The 23,353-nt window shown below is 53.2% G+C and overlaps 1 protein-coding gene across 6 annotated transcripts in view; it reads left to right on the forward strand.

Moving 5' to 3' along the window:
• The window catches only part of Eps15l1 (epidermal growth factor receptor pathway substrate 15 like 1), an 80,682-nt gene extending 59,282 nt beyond the window's left edge, over positions 1 to 21,400 (forward strand). For 2 of the 6 annotated variants that reach the window (XM_051169417.1, XM_051169418.1), the window contains exons 22-25: positions 3,606 to 3,738; positions 5,661 to 5,708; positions 15,934 to 16,139; positions 21,027 to 21,400. In XM_051169417.1, the coding sequence (XP_051025374.1) occupies positions 3,606 to 3,738; positions 5,661 to 5,708; positions 15,934 to 16,139; positions 21,027 to 21,158 (519 nt within the window). In that variant the 3' untranslated portion in view covers positions 21,159 to 21,400. Of the gene's footprint in view, positions 1 to 3,605; positions 3,739 to 5,660; positions 5,709 to 15,933; positions 16,149 to 21,026 lie in introns of those variants that run through there. The other 4 variants (XM_051169420.1, XM_051169421.1, XM_051169419.1 and 1 more) reach the window with 4 other exon arrangements.
• Positions 21,401 to 23,353: the final 1,953 nt, after the last annotated feature.

Genomic DNA, 23,353 nt, shown 5'->3' on the forward strand with positions numbered 1-23,353 from the left:
TGTGCCATCACACCTGGCCTGGTCCTTCTGTTTTCTGTCAGCATTGGATATCTGACCTGTACTTTCTATTTTATATGTTGGGTAAAATGTGTTCTTGCCTACTTTATTAAGCATTTCACTCTTTTTGAGGAGGGGTCTGTCTTAGTTAAGGTTTCTATTGTTGTAATGAAACACTGTGACCAAAGCAACTTGGGGAGGGTTAGGGTTTGTTCAGCTTACACTTCCAGGTCAGTGTTCACACCTAAAACAGCGAGGACAGGAGCTCCAGGCAGGGCAGGGACATGGGGGCAGGAGCTGACGCACAGGCCAAGGGAGGGTGCTGCCTACTGGCTTCACCCCATGGCTTGCTCAGCTCTTCTTAAATTTATTTTTATTTTATATTCATTGATGTTTTGCCTGCATGTACATCTGTGTGAGGGTGTCAGAAGCCCTGGTACTGGAGTTATAGATATTTGTGAGCTGCTGTGTGGTTGCTGGGAATTGAACCCAGGTCCTCTGGAAGAACACTGAATGCTCTTAACCACTGAGCTGTCTCTCCAGACCCCAGCCTGCTTTCTTATAGAACCCAAGACCAGCCGGGCGTGGTGGCACACACCTTTAATCCCAGCCGGGGGGGGGGGGGGCAGAGGCAGGCAGATCGCTGTGAGTTCGAGACCAGCCTGGTCTACAAAGCAAGTCCAGGATAGCCAAGGCTACACAGAGAAACCCTGTCTCAAAAAACCAACCCCCCCCCCCAAAAAAGAACCCAAGACAACAAGCCCATCCAATAGGCTGGGCCCGCCCACATCAGTCAGTAATTAAGAAAATGCAGGGGGTGGCACACCTTTAATCCCAGTACTTGGGAGACAGAGGCAGGTGGATCTCTGTGAGTTCCAGGCCAGCCTGGTCTACAAAGTGAGTCCAGGTTTGCCTTACGGATCTTATGGGGGCATTTTCTTTTCTATTTCCCTTCCTTCCTTCCTCCTTCCCTCCTCCCTTCCTTTCTTTTGTCTTGTTTTGTTTGTTTTTCAAGACAGGGTTTCTCCCTGTAGTCCTGGCTGTTCTGGAACTCAATCCGTAGACCAGGCTGGCCTCAAACGCAGACATCCACCTGCCTCTGCCTCCTGAGTACTAGATTAAAGGCTTGCACTACCACACCCAGCTGGAGGCATTTTCTTAGTGGAGGCTCCCTTCTCTCAGATGGCTTTAATTTTAGGTTGTGTTAAGTTGATGTAAAACTGTCCATCACAGAGTCTCATTATGTAGCACCCTGACCGGCCTCGAACTCAGAGCTCTGTCTATGCTGTGATTTAAACGTATGCACTGCTGTGTCCAGCCTAACGTTTCAGTTAAGAAATATTTTATATGTATCAGGGTTTTCTTGCATATATGCCTGTGTGACATGCTTGGTGCCCTCAGAGGTCAGGAGAAGGAGTAAGACCCTGGAGCTGCCGTTGGCTGGGGCCAGACCTAGGCCCTCTGGAGGAGCAGCCAGTGCTCTTAATCGCACAAAGCCCAACCTTTCCCTTTATTTTCCCCTATATGTTGCTTGTGTGTGCCTGATGCCCCACAGCGCACAGGCGCTTTGCAGGAGCGTCCTCTTCCCACCTGCAGGTCCAGGGATCGTCACGCTCACATGTCAGGCTTCACAGCGGTCCCCCTTGCCGGCCCCATTTTAGTCTCCTGTTTGCTTGCTCTCCACCAAGTGTGGTGATACCTGTCTGTCCTCCTAGCTCCCCAGAGACTAAGGCAGGTGGATCAGAAAACTTTAGACCGCCCAACAAAGGAAAGCAGTGTTTCTTACCAGATTCTCCCCACATAGCGATTTTACCCCCATGTGGGAGGCTCCTGCTCTTTCCTTTGGGCACCTCAGAAGAGCTGCCTGTGTGGTTTTCCACTGTTCTGTCAGATCTGTGTCCCCCATGGGTAAGAGGCACAGCACCCTATGATGCTGACACACAGTCACCCACAGCCACAAGCGCTGGCTCTGAACCAGGAAGGACGCCATGAGTGGCAGAAGACCTGTACCACAGTAGGGAGGCCCAGGCCCGCCACTGAGACAGTGCCAAGGTGGAGTGATGACTGACAGGCAGGGCTTCAGCCAGGGTGGGGTCCAGCTGCTGAACTTCCCATGGGGTCTCTTGGAACTTGGCCAAGTCCCCAGCTGTGCTTCCAGAACTCCGTGGGTCATCATATCTGGCCTCATTTGTTTGTTTGTTTGTTTATCAGGAGATGGGCTTAGGGATAAGGCCCAAGGGATAAGATCTAGCCACTGTGTAAGCTTTGTAGAGTGCTTGGAGTGTACCTCTTACATCAGCCTGCTGCTGAGCGCTGTCTCCTGTCTACCCACACAGACGCTCTTTCACCTGTGTGCCAACAGCCTGTCTGCCTTCACACTCACCTGTCCCTCCCTCCTCCACTTCTCTTCACCCGTCTACCCACATTTCCTTTATCCACCATCAGTCCACCCACGTGTCTACCCACTGTTCACCTAGTCATCATTCCGTCCATCTGTCTCTAGTAAAACACCGTGGCAGAAGCAACTTGAAGGGGGAGAGGCAGGTTAGTCCATCACCGTTGGGAAGTCAGGCTGGGGCTTGACGCAGCCACTCACATCCACAGTCAAAACCAGGGCATAAATACATGTATATTTGTGCTTATCTCTATCTGCTTACAGAGTCCAGGATTCCCTACCTAGGGAATGGTGCCACCCCTAGTGGACAGGTCTTGTAATCAAGTCCTCTCCCCGATGACTTTGTCCAACCTTATCTAGACTTTGAGCCCTCGTTGTTGAGACTTAGTTCCCTAGTCATTGTAGATTATGCCAGCTTGAGGTTTTGAACCATCCATCCACCTGCACAGCCATCCATCCGCTCATCCATCCACCTGCACAGCCATCCATCTGCTCATCCATTTACCCATGTCAGTGTATCCTTTCATCTGTCCACCTTCCCACAGATCTGTCCCTTAATCCACATAGCCATCAACCCACCCAGATATCCATTACCCATCATCATCATCCACCAACATGTCTGTGCACCCATCCACCGCGTGTTCATCTATCCTTCCCTCAATCCACACATGTGTTACTGTCTTATTTCAGGTAGGGGGATGGGGGCTAGTTTAATTGAACACTGGGTAGGGGAAATAAGCTGGTGTGATTACAAAGAGTGGGTAGAGCTAATGGAGGTAATATGGCTGTGCCAGCAGGGGGCCAGGGGCTGGAGGGTGGGGGCAGGCGGGAGCAGACACACTAGCCTGAATTACCTGGTAGGCCGTAGCACACAGGCATCTGGGGCATAGAGAGGGTCTGTCCCAGCACCAATCCAGTGGAGTCTGAGACCATGTGCATCTCTAAACATGAACAAAAGTCCCAGGGACCCATGTGCAGTGTTGAGTGGGGAAACACCTCATAGTGGGGCAAGAGAGGCCGTCAGAGGACAGGATCACCCTCTGCTGCCTGTGTTGGTGGCTTTCCTTTCATACAGAGGGCCTGGCTTTTGAGGGTGGAGGAAAGCGGGGGCTTGAGAGGACCCAGGTCTTGCCAGGGCTCTTGGTGCGGGAGCATTTGCTCAGTGCCTTCTTTTTAATGTCTATTTTTGCCTCTTTCGTGTCCTCTCTTACAGCCCCCACCTTCTGGCCCCTTCTCCTCCTCCTTGGGAGGCACAGGACTCTCAGATGACCCCTTTAAAAGTAAACAGGACACTCCCGCTCTGCCTCCGAAGAAGCCCGCTCCTCCACGGCCCAAACCGCCCAGCGGTCAGTACGCTTCCTCCTCTCGCGGCACCCGCCGGTGGGGACAGGGCGGCGGGCACAGGGCCCCTCCATTGAGCAGCCTAGAGTAGAGCTGTCCTAGTCCCTGTCCAGTGGTCCAAGCTGTGATAGTGTCCACACAAGGTCCCCGCTTAAGGTGCCTACATCAGCCTTTCTCCATCTGCATGGTCTCTCAGCGTCCATCAGCCTCGTGGCCTTGTGCCTTTTCATGATGGTTCAGGGAGGGCCTGGGGTGGCTACCGCAGGGGCTCAGGGTAGCCTTGTTCAGCTGAGTGTTGGGGTAAAGTGGTAGCTCTCTTGACCATGTTGAATGAGCCAGGTTGGCCTGGCTCTCCCTTACTCTGCCCAGTTGGTTGAGACACAGCAGCCAGAGGGCCGTCCTGCCCTCTTCCCTGTAACCTCACTATCCTGAGCCCTGCTCTCCAGAGAGGGTCACTGTACCCTCCCCCCAACAGATTCTGAGTACTTGTGACTCCCATGTGGAGGGCTAGGGACAGAGCTCAGTGACTCTGTTATCCCATACTAAAAAAGAAGAAACATTTTTGAGTGACTCTCAAGCACAATGTCTCCTTTCCAGTCCCTAATAAGAGCAGGTGGCCAGGGGGCCACAGCTGTCCCTGACAGAGGGACACCTACACACTCCTGGCCATGCTTGTTACTAGGCTCCTGAAGCCTTCCCAGGGGTAGTGACACACACGCCCCAGCCCAGCTTGTCCTCCCTCTGAATCTGCCTGTGGCTTCGTGTATGGTCTTGGAGGGACCTAGCCTGCCCCCAGCTCATTCAGTCTGTATGATGACCACTTTGTACACAGCCCACCTGCAGAAGACGGATAGAAGGAAGGTTTCCTCTCCTCCTCCGTCAACTGGTCCCACCAGTGTCCCCTCAGAGACAGTGCCCAGGCCAGCTTCCTTATAGATGAGACCTGAGGGAGTCTGGCTAGCAGGCTATGACTGAGCAGGCTCTCTGTGAAGTGCTGGGAAGGAGTGAGAGTTCGAAGAGCAATTGTGAAAGACATTGATCCCAAAGTGCAAGGGAGCTTTTCCACCATGAATGGCTCCCTGCACTCCATCACCTCAGCAGTCTCATGTGATGGCACTCTGCCCCAGGGTAGAATACCAGCATGTACACAGTGTGCATACATACCCATATGTGTTCCCATGTGTATTTCATCACTCAAGGTTCCCATGGACCTTGAATGAAAAGGCTTGAACATACATGTGTGCAATTAGGTACCTGGTACTCATGGTGCCAAATGTGAAGTGAGCATGCATTCCCCTAGCATGCTACACTGCCTGTGTCAGATGTGCCACAGGCCTTCACTTACACACTTACATACACACCTAACCACTTATTCATGCATCATGTGTGTGTCACAGACATGGGGACACACACAGCAGCAGCATGGGCACCACCGTTGCACACACCCTCACATATCCTTCTTTGTGTCCACTCCTCGTGCCGCGCTTGGAGAGCAGTGGCAGCCTGTGAGTGCTGACCGCTCAGTGGCCCCGCTGCCTGGCGTCACAGTTGAGTCTCAACAATCAGTCCAGGATTAGGGCCCTCAGGTGCCTGTCTGGGGCTCTGCCACAGCCATTGTGACCTGGGCGTGTGCCTGTGTGCTCTTGCCGTCTTCCATGCCAGTGAGACTGTGAAGTAGACAAGGTAGGCAACATGATGACCACAGAGGAAGGAGAGCAGAGGGCTTGGGGCCACCCAAAGTCACAAGGGGAGGTGGCATCTGCACCTGGCCTTGACCCCCACCTCCGCCCACTACTTGTCTCTTGTTACTTGCCGCTAGCCAGGAAGGTCCCAGGACCCTGAGGATTGGGGCTCTTGTGCACTCTAATCCATGAGCAGCTCAGGGCACCTGTGGCAGTCTAAGCATTTCTCATTTCCCTCTACCCAGAAGCAGCGGCTGGACAGGAAGGTGTGGCTGTGTACATGCTGCTGGGTGGTAGGTACTGCTGTGTGGTGGCTGTGTGTGAGCCCAGCATCTGTGCTATGGCTTTGTCGATCTCATGCTAGTCTCTAACCTAGTACCCATGCACAGCTCGGGACTCCCCTGCCCTCAGCTGACCTGTTAATTAGCCCTATTTGTTGGGAAAGCATTTGGCTCTTTGCAGAGATACCAGGTCCCTGGTTCATGCATGGATTTGGAATGCAGCCATGCGCTTCCTGTCCTTGTGTCCTGTCCGTACCATACATGCCACAGCTACTCACACAGGTGGATGGGGCAACAGTGCAAACTGACCATCTCCCACTGCTGGGCTTGCTCAGAAGCCAGGCATTTTTTTGTCTTCTGACTCCTTCAGAAGTGACGCAGCCAGGCTGAGGTGGGACCTGTATCTTATTTTATGGTGTTTGTGGCCAGATCTCCATGATGGCCCAGAACTCAGCCATCCTCTGCCTTAGCCTCCTGTCCCACCATGCCCTGGTTCTGGATGGTGCTTTTCTGCCCACTTATTTTCTTGGAGAAATCCGCATGACCAATGTACAGCAATAGCCACCTTCAGCCCATCACACTCCATCACTCAGGGAATGTCACGGGTGAAGCCCTGCAGTGGTAGGGCTGGTCCCAGTATAGCTAGAAGTGGGTGGATAGAGGAAGTGGGGTGCTCTCCCCCAAGAACCCCCATGGGTGGTAGACCTTCTGACAAGGAAAGCATGCAACAGTGTGCCTCCCCAGACACGGTGTTTTATCTGACTCAGGAATCGTGAGAGATAGTGGCTTTCTTGCAGTCTTGCTGACCTGCCTGTGAGACACTCTTATGCCACCACCTTCCTGCCTGGGCTTTTCTAGCCCAGGGACAGGGACTCCCGGAAACCCTGCTGGATCTTGTGCCTGGAAGGGATGCTTGGCTCTGGGCCACCTATCTAACTAGAATCTGAGGGGTGGTTCAGTCAGACTGCTTTGGGGACATGAGGGCCCCAGACAGACATCCCTGGGCAGCCCTGGACACATGCCCAAAGCTCAGCTAGCCTCAGTTTCCCACAGCCTGAGCCCAGGCTTCTAAGTGAAACACTTAGCATGGTAATGTTACGTGAGACCTGCATTGTACTGTATGTCCGGCCCTCCCCGCGCCCCCCCCACACACAATCATCCCCATATACTGGGCCCAGGACACCGGCACCTTTCGCCACAGGCAATCACCTGGACCTGACCCAAATGAGAAGTGTTTTCTGTTGAAAAGTGCTGTTGTTTAGGATTCCACCTTAAAAGCCTGAAGGTTATCACCCAGGGTGAGTGTCGGTTTGGGTCTGGGTGACATGTAATTATGCACTGCCTTCTGCTGTTCTGTTCTGTCTCGGTGTCAGGTCCCTTTCTGCTCACAGAGATCAGCTCCGTCCATCTCTGTGCCTGTCCCGCGTCCCCCACCCCCACCCGCCAGCCTCCAGGCAGTCACCACTGCTGTCAGCAGCTGAGGGACCTGCGTTGGCAGCAGCCTGATGCTGAGGGTACAGTTCTCTTCCTGAAGCCACACTGTGTGTGCTGTAAGTTGCACACAGTTGGGTGTTTTGAAAGCGTAAATTCTCGTGCGTGGATAGCTTTTCTAGCAAGGTCTGTCAAGGTATAGAATAACCTGCAGTGTCTGTCTGGGACTAAGGCAACCGATTGCTTTCAGACACACAAACCAGCCCTGAAACCTCCCAGTTGGAGTGAGCTCGCACCTCCCCCAGGTAAACAGTGGTGTATTTTCTGCAACGGACGGAGATGGAGATCAGTCAGAACTCACCGCTGAAGTTTCTAGGTAAAAGTTGTTGATTTGCAAAGAGAGAAACAGATTTTTTTAAGTGCAGGAAACGACTGTGTGGGCGTCAGTGATTGGGTTGCCTGAGATAGCGGGATCCTGGCGGGCCCCACCCTGCTGCCACTTCCTGCCAGCGCTGCCCTGCGGCTCCCAGCAGAACCTGCCCGCTGCCCCTGCGGCACCCACTCACCAGCCAGTCACCTTTAACCTCTCCCCAAGTGAATGAGCATCTTTATTACTGCTCATGACCTCTCCACCTCTCTCCACGGTCAGATGCACTGAGGGGATAAGGTCATGGCTGCTCTTTGCTCCTTCCCCACAGTGCCCTCCACAGTGCAGCCCTCACTCAGGCTACAGGAGAGTGCTCCAGCCTTGTATTGATTTGATGCCCCTTCCAAAGCAGAAGCAAAAAGTCAGGGCACAGGCACAGGGCCTGTTCTAGGGTTGTACGCAGTCAATCCTGTGTGCTCCTAGGAAGAGGATGGGGCCTGCTCATCTGGACCCTGGTACTGGCCGTCCTGTCCATGCCCAGGGCCCTTGTTACTGCGTATTGTCAAATGGTGTTGCCATCTGAGCCTGTGGTTAGCACCTCTGCCCTGAACGTAACTACTTTAATTCCGTTCCCACGATGGCAGCAAAGAGATAATGTATTGGGTACACTGGGGAGTTTAGAACGGGACATGCATGTTCCATTTCAGGAAGATTCTGGCGTTTGTTAGCAGCCAGATGGACAGAAGGCACCCAAGCAGCCCCACCCCTACCCCACACTCACTCAGGGCACCCACTGCCTTGCTGTTGTCAAGGCACCCCCAGAGGATCTGTCCCAGGGCCGGTATAGCAACCAGTGGCTGCTGTGGCTGCTGGCTGGGGAGGCACCTGTGTGCTGGAAGGGCTGCTTCCCAGGCTGTGGGGAACCCATGCTTCTCCAGCGGCTGTCAGTGGACTGCGAGCCGCTGCTGTCAGGGCAGAGGTAGCACAACAGTTTGAAAGTAGAAGTACTGCACACCACCCTCTGCACTGCGCACGGTGGACCCAGTGTGTGTCCTGTGACGGTTATCTGATATTCAGTACTGTGTCACTGCCTCTCCAGGGGTAGCCCAGCATCCAGACAGTAGAGGTTCTTAAGGACCTACAGGATTGAAGCCGAGAGAGGCAGGGCTTTCTGCGTGACCTCTGTAGGAGTGAGTGGGCAGGAGCAAATCCTGCCCTTGGCTCACCAATAGGACTGAGGCTGGGGCTCCAGGGACAGCCTCCTCACCCCTATGGTAGGCTTAGTGTGGTCACTCACAGCTTGAGAGATCAAACCATAAAGAGCCAAGTAGAACCCTCCCCCCAAAAACCCTTCATGGCCTGTGACCTTTCCCACCACAGGGCATGCATTCCCATTGCAGACAGCACAGTCTGGTGACTTCGTTAGATGTGGGATGGCGTCTCCCTGCCCTTTGCAGAAGTAGCATTCTAGCTATGTTGGCACCCTGTAGGGAGGAACAAAGTGGGGGGCCCTAGCAGCCCCCCTAGCTATGCAGGGCAAGCACCTAGGGCTCTCCAGCCGCCTGGCGTCGATGCAGATATCATCTCCCCAGACGCCCACTCAAACAGGGACCGCGTCAAAGGTGCTGTGAAAGAACAGGTGTGGCTTCTCGGAGTGTAGTGGAAGACCTATCTCCATTGCTGCGCAGTGAAGACTGACAGGTGCAGGCATGGTAGCTTGTGCCTGTGATCCCAGCCTATGGGGCACAAGATCCCACTGCTACAGAGTGAAACCCTATCTCAGAAACACCAAAAACAGTGACAGAACACAGGGCAGGTATGTCAGCCCTGCCCTCAGCCTGCTTCTGTAGGCTGATGCCACCTCCTTTGCCAGTTCTTGTCAGAGATCCTAACAGCCGTGAAAACTAAAAGAGAAGTGTTTTTCTCACTCTACATGTTTGCCTTTTGTGGATGCAGAACAAGTTGCCGCATCCTTTCCTTCCCATGATGGAGTGACACCATGTTCACCCTGCCTGCCACCCAGAGATCCCATGACCCCTGCCCACTTCACAACAGGCAGAAACAGTCAGCACAGGTGGGGCTAACAAATATTTATTCAGCTTTTCTCCTCAGCTCAAACCTAAACCTCATCCTGTCCCCTCCAGTGTGCCAAACCGGTCTTCTCAAAAATTGGTAAATATTTTTGGTGGGAAATGTCAGCATCGTGCTGTGCTCCGGGACCTCAGATTTTTATCTCCTGGGCTGTGCTGCTCTGATGCGCTCTGATCTGCCTGGGCTGCCGGACTACTGCCTGCAAACAGGGGCCTGAGCACCAAGGCTGTCAGAACAAGGCAGTGAGAGAACAGAGATGTGATCGGAAAGGACACCTTTCTCATAACAGTTGAAAGTTTGAGTCAGGCAATCTGATTTCTCTCTTTGTCCTCTGCTCAGTCTTTGTTGCTGGCAGACCAGAACAGAAGGGATGAAACAGATCCCCAGTGGCCTCCTGGTGCCCTGCTCTGGTGTGGTGTCCCTCACGCAGTTCCCAACAGAGGGACTCCCAGAAGCCTGGCAGTGTGTGAGCAGCTGGTGCTGTTGAGGGTAAAGGACACTGAAGGTGTGTGCCCTCTAGGACACTTGGCAGTTATGTGGGTGCCCGTGTCAGGGTGCGCAGTAGTGTGGGAGCGTCCTGGGTTGCAGAGGGTAATGGCTTGGGTGGGGCAGCTGCCCTGACCACAAACCTTTAGTCTTTGTTTTTCTGGTTGTCTTTTGAGGGTGTTTTTCCTGTATTTATCTCCCATCTGCATTTTTTAAGAGCAGCAGTGAATCGTGTCAACAGCGCTCAGGGTCTCACAGGAACGAGCACAGGCTCTCTCCTGCTTGTGCTCTGTTTTACTTGAGTTCCCCCCACCCCATTTTACAGCAGCGCCTCTCACCCTAGCCCAGGCCGGCTTGGCTGGGATTCATGATCCTCCTGCCTCACTCAGCCTTCAGAGTGCTGAGGTTAGAGTTGGACACTATTCCATATGTGTGTGGTGCTGGTTAGCGCCCAGGGCTGAGTGCTGGCACACATGAGCCACAGGCCCAGTACTGATGTTCTTAACCAGACTTCTAGAGGCCCTGGACCCCAGACCTCTGTCTGTCCTTCTGCATCAGCCTGTTGAATGCAGAGAGCTAACCCTTTCAGGACTGACTGGAGATTCTGATGCATTTTCTGAGCCTGGTTCCCTGCTTAGGGAAATCTCTGAAAAGCAAGCTGGGAAAGGGGCAGACACCTTCCTACCCTGTAGTCTCTGGGTGTGCTGGCTCTGTGTGATGAGGAGACAAACAGCCTCGGAAACCCGAGAGATAGAAAAATTAAAGAAATTCCTACCAGGGTGGGGCTGGCCACTGAGTAATTTTTTTTAGCAGAGTGCGCTGTGGTAAACCATGGAGTTCGTGTTGTTTTTGCCGAAGTCAGTGCTGTGTGTGGTTTCGGTACACCGCTCGGGCGGCTGTTGAAACTGCTGTGGTTTCCACACAGGGCCTGCTGTGCCTCTTCAGTCCCCTCAGCCAGTGCAGCGGGCTAGGGCCAGGGCCGGGGCATGGGCTGCCCCACTGGGCACCGACCTGCTAAGTTGTCGTGTGAATCTTTCGTTGTTATTTTGAGAGGAGGTCTCAATGGCTGTGTCAGAGCCAGTCCCTGGCTGGCCTCAAACTCAGAGATTCCCCGTGCCTGGCCAAATAATTATTTTTTTATTATTATTACTGTCATTATTATAACCTTAAGAACTTTGTTTTCTCTCTTTTCTTTGTTTGGTTTACTAGATTTATTTGCTTCTGCGTGTGCATGTGTTAGTGGCACACAGGTGGCTGTCAGGGAAACTGTCAGGAGTTAGTTCCTCCATCATGTGACCTTTGGAGATCAGACTCTGGTGAGCAGGCTTGGAGGCAGCTGGCTCTGTCTACTTAGCCCGTCCCCTGTTGTGTCTTTGAGGTCCCACCTCAGTATGTAGCCCATACTGTCCTCAGACCTCAGCCTTTTTTAGTTTATTCTGATCCCTTCTCCATAGCCATCTCTCCATACTCATGTCCCCAGAGCTTCCTAGGCTGGGTAGACAGATTGGCTTTGTCACACTCAGGATGGGCTTCACTTCAGAAAATAGAGAAAGCGATTAAGGAGTTAGCAGAAGTGGTTACATAAAAGCAGGAACTAGACCCAGCCTTGAAACAATACAGCCACCAAAAATAACTCAGGTTGCCAAGTGGGAAGCCATGGCCCGGGGCTTCCTTCATTGCTCAAGCCCCGTGTACGATCTGGGGCCACACCAAACTGCGAGAGGCAGAGACCTGCAACGCCTGCACACGTTGCTTGCAAGCACATAAAAACAGGTGCGCAGGGCACAAGCCTTTAATCCCAGCACTCTGGAGGCAGAGGCTGGTGGATCTGTGAGAGTTCAGGCCAGCCTGGTCTACAAAGTGATTCCAACAGGACAGCCAGGGCTGCACAGAGAAACCCTGCCTCGAAAAACAAAAAACAAAAAAACACCCAAAACAAAACAGGCACCTGAGAGAGAACCGTTTCCCTCCTCTGAAAACAAAAGGCAACAGTTGCTGCAGGCGGGTTTCGTGAGTGCAGTCGCAATTTCTAAGTAACGGTTTCAGCTGCAGCGAGTCATGGTGTGAGAGACTTCTCGGATCACCTCTGTGCCCTCAGAAGCCTCAGCCTCACGTGGCTGCAGCAGGCTGGATTTCTGGCTGCCTCTCCCAGCAAGACTTCTTGTTGTTTAATTCTCCAAGCTGTGGGATAAAGAGCTCTTCATCAGAAAGATGAGAGAGGTTCAGAAGTGGCTAATCACCTCTATTTCTGCTCAGCATTGCCACACCCTATGACAAATGTCCTGGTCTTAATTTTTTACTGTTGAATTGTTGTTTGTTTGTTTTGAGACAGAGTCTCACATAACCCAGGCTGGTCTCAACCTCCAGCTTCCCTGTGCCAGAATCAGTCCCTGAGGAAGGGAGTGAAATCCGGGGGTTTATTCCAGGCTGAGCTAGCACCCAGCCCTTTCTTATTCTGTGAAGCAGGCAGACTATGCGCTGCTACACGACACAGACTCAGTCCTGCCTCAGCCTACCAAGCACTGGGCAGTGTACATGGCATGGTGAAGGCTACATGAGACCCTTCCCCCAAGACCAAACAAAGGAACCCTGTTTCTAATAGTGACCTACTCTGCATAGCTGGGCTCAGGACTTCCAACTGAGGACTTGATGATAGGATACACAGACAGGTGATAGCAGGAAACAGGCTGGGTGGAGATCCGCGCTCCTCCCGGGTCCTGCTGGCCCCGCTGCTGGCTTAGTACTAGGCCTGCACAGGCATGGTGTTTGTGTATGGTGGGGATGGATTTCAGAAACCATCATAGCACAAGATGGCATCTGATTTGAGAGTGCCCAGGTTTGGGGTTGCTGCAGAAGGCCAGAGGAAAATTGTGTGTGGTCCTCAGCTGCTCTTATGCTCGGGTACCTGGGAAATGCAGGTTCTATGCTATGGAGGGCCACATTCAATCAACTGCACCAGCCCTCCCTCCTGCCTCCTGGTTGGCGCCCGAGGATGGGGAGCGAGGTTCCAGCCGGGAGAAGCACGAAGTGAGTGATCTAGCCACTGAGCTTTAGTCATGGGGAGGTACTAACCCAGGCAACGAGTGGGCACTGGAGTAACCGCCACAGGGTGACCCTGAACATAGATGGGCTGTGCAGATGGGAGGAAGGGCCCAGGCAGACGACAGGTGAGATGGTGTATATGCTGCGGTGCTGGGCAGGTCTGTAGTTTATTTGGGGCTCCTTAATGCCTCTACCTCCTTCCCCACCCCATGACCCTAGGTAGGAGATACAGGTTAGAAAGGTCAGGGGACGTAGACCTCTTTAGACTTAGTTCTGCTGGTTAAGGTCGTCAGGCTACCCAGCAAACACAGCAGCTCCCATCGCCCCCTGGAAGCATGCCTTCCTCTCCCGGAGCATCCTCTCCTGAGCCTCTCTTGGCTCTGGTATTTATACCCTCTCAGGTTAAACTACCTCCAGCTGGCAAAGACCACACCCCTCAATGAGCTGAGCGGCAGGTTATCAGCTGTGGATAAGTAAGGCAGTCCCATATCCCATACTTGGGATTAAAACAAAATCATTTACATAACATAGCTGAGTTTACAAAGAAACCAAAACTTTACTACAGAGGTCTCTGTGGCAGGACCCCTGGCAGGAGGTGTTTGCTTGTGATGACAGTTGTAGAGACAGTGAGCAGTGAGGACAAGCACCTCTCCCATGCCTCTCTCCCTTTGCCTGGGTTCCCAGCAGTCTGGAGCTCAGGGCACATAGGCTGTGCTTAACACTTACATTCCCAGCAGTCTGGGGCTCCAGGCACATAGGCTGTGCTTACACTTATGTTCCCAGCAGTCTGGGGACTGGGGAGAGAGGCCCACGGCAACAGACAGAGCCTGTCCCTGTACCAAAATGTATTGATTGGTGCCTTGTGAGCCTCCCCAGTCTCTGCTGCCTGCCTGCTCCCTCATCTCTGGTGAGTGGCCCTGCTGGAGGCTGGCAGGAGGCCAGAGAGAGCATCACAGGTATTTGGGAGTGGGAGAGAGGTAGGTGTTGAAGCCACAGGGGTCGGGACTGCTTCATGGAGCCAGGTCTCCAGGTCTATGACCATGTCCTGGGCAGAAACCTAAAGGGAGGCAGGGTGTGGTGGTTCCTGCCTTCAGTCCCAGGACTGAAGTAGTGCATTCTAGGCCAGCCTGGTCTACATGTAAGACCCTGCCTTTTTCTTTTTTTCTTTTTTTCTTTTTTTTTTTTTTAAGGAAAACAGCAGCCTGAAAGAAGAGTGCAGAGAAGTTTGCTAGGCTCTGCCTGTGGCCATCTGCTGTGCCCTCGTGTCAGGGGTCCCACTGCAGATTGAGTGTGTGAAGTGTGGCATTGTAGCAGCTGCAGGAGCCCTTGGCTACTGTGTCGGGCTCTTGTTTCTTGATGGTGGCACCAGGTCACTGTGATATGAAACTTATTTCTCGTGGTGCCACACCTCTGGCCTAAGTTAAGCTGTGACATAGCCTGGAACCCGCCTATTGCACTTTACAGCTGTCAGGCCCAGCTGCCACTGGCATGTCCAGAAGAGAGCTGCAGCCGGAGCTCCATCAGGCACGTGCCGGGCACAGGCACCAAACAGCTGCCGAGCATCACCCACTGGCAGCGCCCCAGTCTCCATCTCTGTACCACAAATGGGGAAATTGAGACCAACTAGGCCTGAGAACTTTCCTTCCATGAGCCCTAGGAGGCCTAGACAGCTGGAAGCCCAGAAGTTGGGGTAGGAGGCTGTCCCCCACAAGGGCCAGAGCAGGGAGGCTGGGCATGAGTGCTGTCCCCCACACAGGCCAAAGCAGGCTGCCTCTCTCCTTCATGCTGGCGCTTGCAATGGCTCAGGCCATGTGCTGCTTCTGATTGTCTGAAGGCAAGTGTCATGGATTCAGGTGTACTGTCCCCACAACCAGGTGTCCAGGGTCAACCGCTCTAGTTTCTTTCTGAATGATGACTTTGAAACCATGAGAGCCAGTGTGGGAAGTTCCGTTAGCACCAGGGAGCTATGCTGACCTGACCCTTGGGCGGCTTTCTCAGCCACACTGGGTGCCCAGGCAGAGGCACAGCATCTGGAGGGTGCCGAGCTGGCCTGGTCTGGGAAGCAGGGGTGCTGGAAGAGCCAGGCTGGGCTTCAAACTTCTGTCACCTGCAGTCATGCGCTGTGCTCTAGTGAGTTGGAGGCTTTGCCCGAGGCCCTGTCACCAGGCAGTGCTCCTGTCCCCCCCTTGATGTCCTTAGTTTTTAGTGTGTTTCTCCGCCCAATCGTGATGGGAAAGGTGTGAGGGGCTTGACTAACACGTGAGAGCAGCCTGCCAGTCCCACTCTTCTTAGAATGGACACATAGCGACTGTAGGGAATGGGCCAGTGACAACGTGCATCCCTGGGAACTAAAGTCACGTTTTCTGCAAAAACAATGTGCGCCCTTAACTATTCAAGATAGGAGAGGTAGCTGCTGGGTCTGTGTCCATGTATGTGCCCTAAAGTGGTCTTGGGCCAGGTGTGGCACACACCTGTCACCCCATCACTTGGTAGGCTGAGGCAGAAAGATGAGTTCAAGGCCCAGTGTGGGCTACGTGAGATCCTGTCTTAACGATAACTTCACACAATTAAATCACTCTTGTAGCACTGCTCACGACCATGTTACACCTCTGCTCCAGGTTATTATAGGCTATGGCTCCGTGGTATAACAAGTGCTACAGTCCCCAGGGCCACCCTTCTCTGAATGCCCCACTGTCCCGAGACATAACCAGGCCCACTCTGCACCCCAGCCTGTCATAGTGAGTAACTTGTGTTTCTTTTCTTTTTTCCCTCCTTTTCTGTTTTTGTTTTTGTTTTGTTTTTTTCCCCTAAACTTTCCAGGTCAAAGTCCACCTGTAAGCCAGCTGGGTTCTTCAGCCTTCCCCGAGTCCCCCGACCCATTCCAGCCACTCGGGGCTGACAGCGGCGACCCGTTCCAAAATAAAAAGGGGTTTGGGGATCCATTTAGTGGCAAAGATCCATTTGCCCCCTCCTCTTCAGCTAAACCTCCTAAGGCCTCTTCCTCCGGCTTTGCCGACTTCACCTCTGTAAGTTGAGTCCTCCCTTGGCCGCCTTCCTGCCTCGCTTGCTGCTGCTTTGGGGGTGGGGGTCTCCCTGCAGCTATGGACATGATCCTGCTGCTGCTGCTGCTGCTGCTGCTGGCGCCTCCCACCAACCACCTACACTTTTGTTTTTTATTCTGCACTGGCTTCTGTAAGGAAAGTAGGTCATGGATAAGGACGAGAGCTACGGTTTAATGGGCTGCGGGGAGGAGACTTCTCCCAGGATGGTGTCATGGAGTGTGCTGTCCTGTGCCCAGTGGCTTGGGATCTGTGCCCCTCAGAGACTGTTCTGTTCGCTGAGTGTCTGTTTGAGATGTGTCTTGCTGTGTAGCACAGGCTAGCCTGCTACTCTGTGCGCCACCACACTGGCTCCTTGCGTGTGGAGGCGGAGCAGGCAGGCCCTGCCCAGGACTGTGACCAGTCCATCTGCTACTTCCAGAAAGGTCCATGAGTACCAGGCTTGGTGGTCCTGCCCAAGTGCATCCTCCTGCCCTCCCCACAGTCCTCCTCCCCCCGCCTCCACTTTTCTGATCTCTGTTTGATTTATCAGCTACCCTGAAGAAAGAAGCATGGTGTGTAGACGGCAGGCCCTCCCTGGAAGCAGCCTGGGCTCTTCCCACCGCGCTCGGCTGTCTGTAGAGCACCTCAGCACCCTGCCCACCTCGGGGTGTCTCCCTGTAATCCATCTCACCCTTCAGGTTTTCCCGACAGCTGTCCTTTGTGTTTTTGCAGTTCCTTGCTGGGATGCCAGTGGAGACGTTGAGAACTACTCTGCTTACTTTTGTTTCTTTGAAATAAGCCTGGACCTTGTCCTCTAGCCTAGCATGACCCTAAGCTACACTTGTCCTACATTGCTGGGGTCACAGGTATCCAACAGAGCTGGAGGGCTGAAGTGTGGCCTGCTGGGGATGGCCTGACACAGCCTGCATATGACTAAGTTCCATCCCCGGCACAGAACAACAAAGCACACAAAACCTTTGTCTCAGGGCACAATAAACGCCCGGGGCGTCCCTCGCCATTCCTGACGTATGTGGAGCATGGTTGTCCTGTGGCGCAGTTTGGATTGTTTAAGGCTAGGTGACGGAGGCAGGAGCATCTCAGGTTGAAGCCTGAGACACACAGAGAGATACTGTCTAAAAATAACAAGTAGTAGTCACCCGTTGCCCCTGGGGAGCTGTAACTACTGCGAGCTGCAGCCGCTGCAGCCCTGCTGACAGTGCAGTGCGTGTCTTTAGAAAGGTGGCGTCATTAGTGAGACAGAGGCAAAAGCACTTGAGTTTCTTGAATAGCAGCAGCTTATACCCAGCAAGGCCAGGGCTGCTGCAGTGAGCAGAACACAAGCCCGTCTCCAGCCATGTCCGGCCTTTTATCTCAGTGCTAGGCAGGTGAACGCAGGAGGGTCAGGAGATCCAGTGAGCCTGGGCTACAAAAATAAAATATCCGTTTAAAAACCAAACAAGCCGCGCACAGCTGTTGCCACGTGACTCCGGAGCTCTGTTCAGGTTGTCATGAGTGGTAGTGAGTTGAACCACAGTGTAGAGAAATGACTGTGGCCTTTCTGAAAAGCCAGTTCACTTCCTGCGCCTGAACAAGCAGAGTGCCCCGGTCCCCTGCACAGTTTTGTCGTAAACACCAGGTTCTGAGCTGTGACTGGGCTAACGACTCCGTTGTCCCAGAACGGTTACAGGCTTCAGTTTTATTTTTCAAGTTTATCTGTTTGTTGTTTGGGTTCTGAGAAAGGACTCACCCAGGCCAGTCTCAGACTCGTAGCTTCCGCGTGCTGGGGTGTCAGGCACTGCATCATACCTAGTTTAATTCTGATTTAAAGACTCTCATCTCCCAATGGGAGGCCAAGTCCTGCCTGGCCTGTGGCCTTTTTGTATGTACCTTCAACACTGTGAGAGGCCCTGTGTTCCCTCAGCACACATGGTCTTCTCTGGTGCTGGGTGCCCAGTGGGGACAGGACCCTGGTAGGCCTTTCCCCTTGCTGGGCCGTATGCACTGCCCTCCCAGGACTCAGGACAGCCCTCCATGATCCTGCTTCTCAGGCTCCATGGGGTTTTGTTTTAGTTTTGAAGACCAGCTGTCTCTGTGCAGCCCTGGCTATCCTGGACTCGCTTTGTAGACCAGGCTGGCCTCAAATTCAGAGATCCACCTGCCCCTGCCTCCGCCTCCGGAATGCTGGGATTAAAGGCGCACGCCACCACGCCCAGCTGTCATCACCTATGGAAGACAGCCTGGTTGGTTTGGGCTTCCAGAAACTGATATCATACAAGCAGGACAGCACCTGCTGTCTAAGCACAGAGGTTTCTGGTGAGGGACGATTTCCCTCAGTGCCTCCTCACTGTTGCTGGGTTCCTCTTCCAGGCTGTGGCAGCAGCTCAGTGGGTAGTGCTCACTTAGCAAACCAGAGCTCCGTCCCCAGCCTGTAAGTCAAGCCTGTCACGTCAAGAGCTAAAGGTCATCTTGAGCTGATTCAAGTCCAGCCTGGACTGCAAGAGACTGTGCCTTTAGCCGGTCCTGGTGGCACACGCCTGTAATCCCAGCACTCGAGAGGCAGAGGCGGATGGATCTCCATGAGTTCGAGGCCAGCCTAGTCTACAGGGCTAGTTCTATGACATCCAGGGCTAAACAGAGAAACCCTGTCTCAAAAAACAAACAAAAGAGATAAAGAGACCAGGCGGATCGCTGTGAGTTCGAGGCCAGCCTGGTCTACAAAGTGAGTCCAGGATGGCCAAGGCTACACAGAGAAACCCTGTCTCGAAAAACCAAAAAAAAAAAAAAAGAGAGAGAGAGATAAAGAGACTGTGTCTCAAGGAAAAAAAGGGGGAAGCGGAGGGGACAAGGTAGCTAGCACTTTAATCCCAAGGCAGAGGTAAGTAGGTCTCCAAGTTGAAGGGAAGCCTAAGCTGGATAGAGAGAATTTTTCTTTCTTTCTTTCTTTCTTTCTTTTTTTTTTTTTTTTTTTTTTTTTTTTTTTTTCCTTTTTTTTTTTTTTTTTTTTTTTTTTTTTTTGGTTTTTTTTTGTTTGTTTGTTTGTTTGTTTGTGGGAGGATGTCCTAGACTCACTTTGTAGACCAGGCTGGCCTTGAACTCACAGCGATCCACCTATCTCTACCTCCCAAGTGCTGGGACTAAAGGCGTGCGCCACCATGAGAACTTTTCTTAAAAGCAACAGAAAAGACTTTTTTACATCCTAGCAAGCCCTCTGCTTACCAGGGTATGGTAGTACCCATTGGAGGCCCAGGGAATTCAGGGCCAGCATGGGTTTCCAGGGTCCCTCCCCTACAAAGCAGCCTTCTGCCTCAGGCAGCGAGTGCACCCCTAGAAGCAGTCAGGGGTGTTAAGCAGAGGTGCTGGCTGTTGTGTACAAGGCTTCCTTGAAAGCCAGGCAAGCATCTGATTGGCTATGCTGGGTTCTCAAATGCTTCCATGATCAAACATGCATATATATCCACATACCCCATGCAGGGGCATTTCTTAACTTGCAGGAGGCTTCAGAAAGAAATCTTTGACTTGTTGACACACGTTCTCAATGGTGAAGGTGTCTGAGGGAGGTGGAGTCCTCGCAACTACTTCAGGCCCTGAGATAGTGCAGAGGGAGCGGCACCCAAGCTGCTGTTTGTGGGGCACCAAGGACACTCCAGGTCCAGGGTCAGCTCTTGCCCCTTATATGACATAAGAGAACCAGATGCTGCCAAGTCCAAGCACCTCCAGCCAGGGCTAGTCAGTCAGCCACTGAGAAATGCTCTTTCTGGAAACTTCTCTCTGCCCAAGTGTGTTGTGCTTGCAAAGTGCCTGAGACAGGTCTCTGTGAGATGAGTGGGGTATGGGAGGGGACTTGTGCTCAGCACTGAGGGTCTATCTGGGCTGTGGAGGCTGAGGGCCCTCGTCCTGCCACCCATCTGCAGCTCATGGAGTCATTTCCACCTGCATTTGTTCTTCCCCGAGACAGGGAGGGGACCCCCACCTCTCAGGGCCCCCTAATCTTTCTCCTTCCTGAGTCCCTGTGAGGGATCCTGGGCCCCACCCCTTCCCAGGAGGCCTCACACCCCAGCAGAGTTGTGTAATGTTCCAGTAGGGCTCCTTTCACTGGCTGGGAAGTCACAGCCTTGTCCTGGAGTCCCCTGTGGCCCTGATTTCTCCCACCTGGAACCTCCCAAGTCACCAGGCCACTGTCTTCTCAGTTACTGGTGACAGCTGACTGACAGATCATTCTGAGTTGCTTCTTGCCCAGTGCCCTGCTCTCCTGTCCCCAGGGAAGTTGTGTGTTATCACTCACTGCTGGGGTCTCTCTGCCCTGGAGGACTGGAATCTTGTCTCCAATGTCACAAATAGGGTTCAGCGAGGTGTAGAGGTGCACACCTTTAACCCCAGCACTCGGGAGGCAGAGGCTGTCAGATTGCTGTGAGTTCGAGGCCAGCCTGGTCTACAAAGCAAGTCTAGGACACCCTGTCTCGAAAAACCAAAACAAATATCAGCATTCCCTGGAAAAGATGGTGATTCCGGGGACTACTGATGTCCCTGTGAAGCAGTGACTAGGGCAGCCAGGAGAGTGGGACTGTAGCCTTGAGGAGGATGGAAATGTTGACAGCCCTCGGGGGTGGCTGAGGCAGGAGGGTTGGCTATCGTTCTAGGCCAACGTGAGCTACATAAGGAGACACTGTTTTCAAAGAAGGGAGAGGAGCAAAGGCTGTAGGATGCACCTGCCTGCTAGAACCTTCCAGCACAGGCCTGGCTGCCATCTCTGCTGGGGTGGGTGCCTAGACCTCCAGTTGGCCGCTCCCATCAGAGGCACCTTGCTGTTTTGCACACGGGGTGAGGTCAGGCCCGCACGGGTCCTTCTCTCACTGGTCCGATCTTCCTTTGTAGTTTGGCAATGAGGAGCAGCAGCTGGCCTGGGCCAAGCGAGAGAGCGAGAAAGCCGAACAGGAGCGGCTGGCAAGGCTGCGGCAGCAGGAGCAGGAGGACCTGGAGCTGGCCATCGCCCCTCAGCAAGGCTGACATGCCGGCCTAGATGGCACAGGGGAAGCCACAGCTGTCAGTATGTACACATCCATGCTCAGAGTGTGCCCTGCTTCAAGCTGTGCGGTGCCACAGCCGAGGAGAAGCTGGCCACGGGGCCTCAGGCTGCAGGGGCCTTGTTCAGAGGCAGCAAACGCAGCTCACCCCTGTGGGTGGTCCAGGAGGGCGGCTATAGGTAAAAGGCCTGAAACCTTCCAGATCATTCAGTGGCTGGCAGAGGCCCCCCCTCCGGCCCCTCCCCGCATCCACAAGCCCCCCCCCCCACGATGTATGCATTCATTGTATAAAAAAAATGAAGTTTGAATGATTAATATAAACTATTTTAATACAAAACATGAGACTATCCCTTTTTCAGTCGGGGAGCATGGATTCGTGGCAGAGAGAGCCTATGCCTGGTAGACTGAGGTCCACACTGGGCCCTTCCCCTCAGGGATTGAGAGACACAGCCGGACTGTCTGTTGTAATTGTGTGTCGGGTATACATATATGTACAGGTGCTGGCAGGGCCCCGAAGAGGGCATCCCATTGGCTCAGCAACAAGAGCCTTGTGTGCACTTCGCTGCTGAGCCGTCAGGGTGCTGCACACTTGCCTTTTCTTTGTGTATTTTGTGTGTGTGCACATGCATCCATGGTGTACAATCAAAGGTCAGAGGTCATTTGTTTCCTCCAACCAGTGTTCTTCACACTGAATTTGGGTCATCAGGCTTGGCAGCAAGCACCTTCACCCAGTGAGCTGTCACACAGATCTTTTTGCTGTTGGTGATGGCGGGTTTGGTTTGGTTTGTATTTAATATGTATGACTGACTGCATCCTGGTACCCATGGAGGTCAGAAGAAAGTGCCTGGACCTGGAGTTATAAGTGGTCATGAGCCACCACATGGTGCTGGGAACTGAACTCCAGGCCTCTGTAGGAGCATCAAGCACTCTGAACCCCCAGCTCTCTTCTCTTATGATCACAGAGAAACCAGTTGAGTATTTTTCCCACTTTCCAAAATGCATCCTTCCCCCTCTCCATGGGGGAAATGCTTTTAAAAGGCAGGTTGCTGGGACAACCCATCTTCCCACTACTCAGGATAGAGGCCAGGGCAGCTGGCCAGCCTGGTCTACAGAGTGGGCTCTGGGACAGCCTGGTCTACAGAGTAAGTTCTGGGACGGCCTGATCTACAGAGTGAGTTCCGGGACAGCCAGGGCTACGCAGAAAGACCTGTCTCAAAGAGAGTGACGCAGGTTGGACACCCAAACGCAGAAATGCTCCAGGACGTGTGGCTTTTGTGCAGACAAGACATGAGCACTCACATGGCCATCCCATGCTGGCCGGGAGCACTCACATGGCCATCCCATGCTGGTCGGGCGGACATGCTGTGCTGTGCTGTGCTGTGCTGCCTGGCTGTGTGAGCGGCCTCTGGCCTTGGTCGAGGCTGACATTTTCTTCCACATGGGGCTGCAGTGGGAGCTGGTGAGACGCCTGCTGCTCTGAGAGAGGACCCATTCCCAGCACTACATCAGATACGAGCACAAGTGTCCCCAGTTGCAGAGCAGTTGCCCACACACACAATATATATTTTGACTAATCTCACCAGATGTGGTGGTGCAGGCCTTTGGTCTCAGTGCTGGGGAAGCAGAGGCACAGGCAGGCAGATATTGGGCCAACCTGGTCTACATAGTGATGTTAAGGCCACCAAATAAATAAATCGGGCTGGAGAGAAGGCTCGGTGGCTAAGAGCGCTGGCTGCCCTTGTGGAGGATGTGGGTTGCATTCCCAGCACCACGCGCTGGCTCACAACTGCGTAACTCCAGCTCCAAGGCATTTCCTCCTCTCTTCTGCCTTCAAAGACATGAAGCCCTTCCCTGTTGCACAAACATACATGTTGGCAAACATTCAACACAAAATAGAAGTAAGTCACAAAAACAAAAAAACCTTTTTCAAGACAGGGTCTCTCTGTGTAGCCTTGGCTGCCCTGGACCCACTTTGTAGACCAGGCTGGCCTCGAACTCACAGAGCCCGCCTGCCTCTGCCTCCTGAGTGTTGGGATTAAAGGCGTGCACCACCACACGCAACTAATCACTTTTATTTCAAGAATAAAAAGTGTGACTGGGAGGTGATGGCACAAGCCTGTAATCCCAGCGCTCACGGAGGCAGAGGCAGGAGGATCTCTGTGAGTTCAAGCCAGCCTG

The sequence above is a fragment of the Acomys russatus genome, chromosome 27 (assembly GCF_903995435.1).
Source record: "Acomys russatus chromosome 27, mAcoRus1.1, whole genome shotgun sequence".
Taxonomy (NCBI): domain Eukaryota; kingdom Metazoa; phylum Chordata; class Mammalia; order Rodentia; family Muridae; genus Acomys; species Acomys russatus.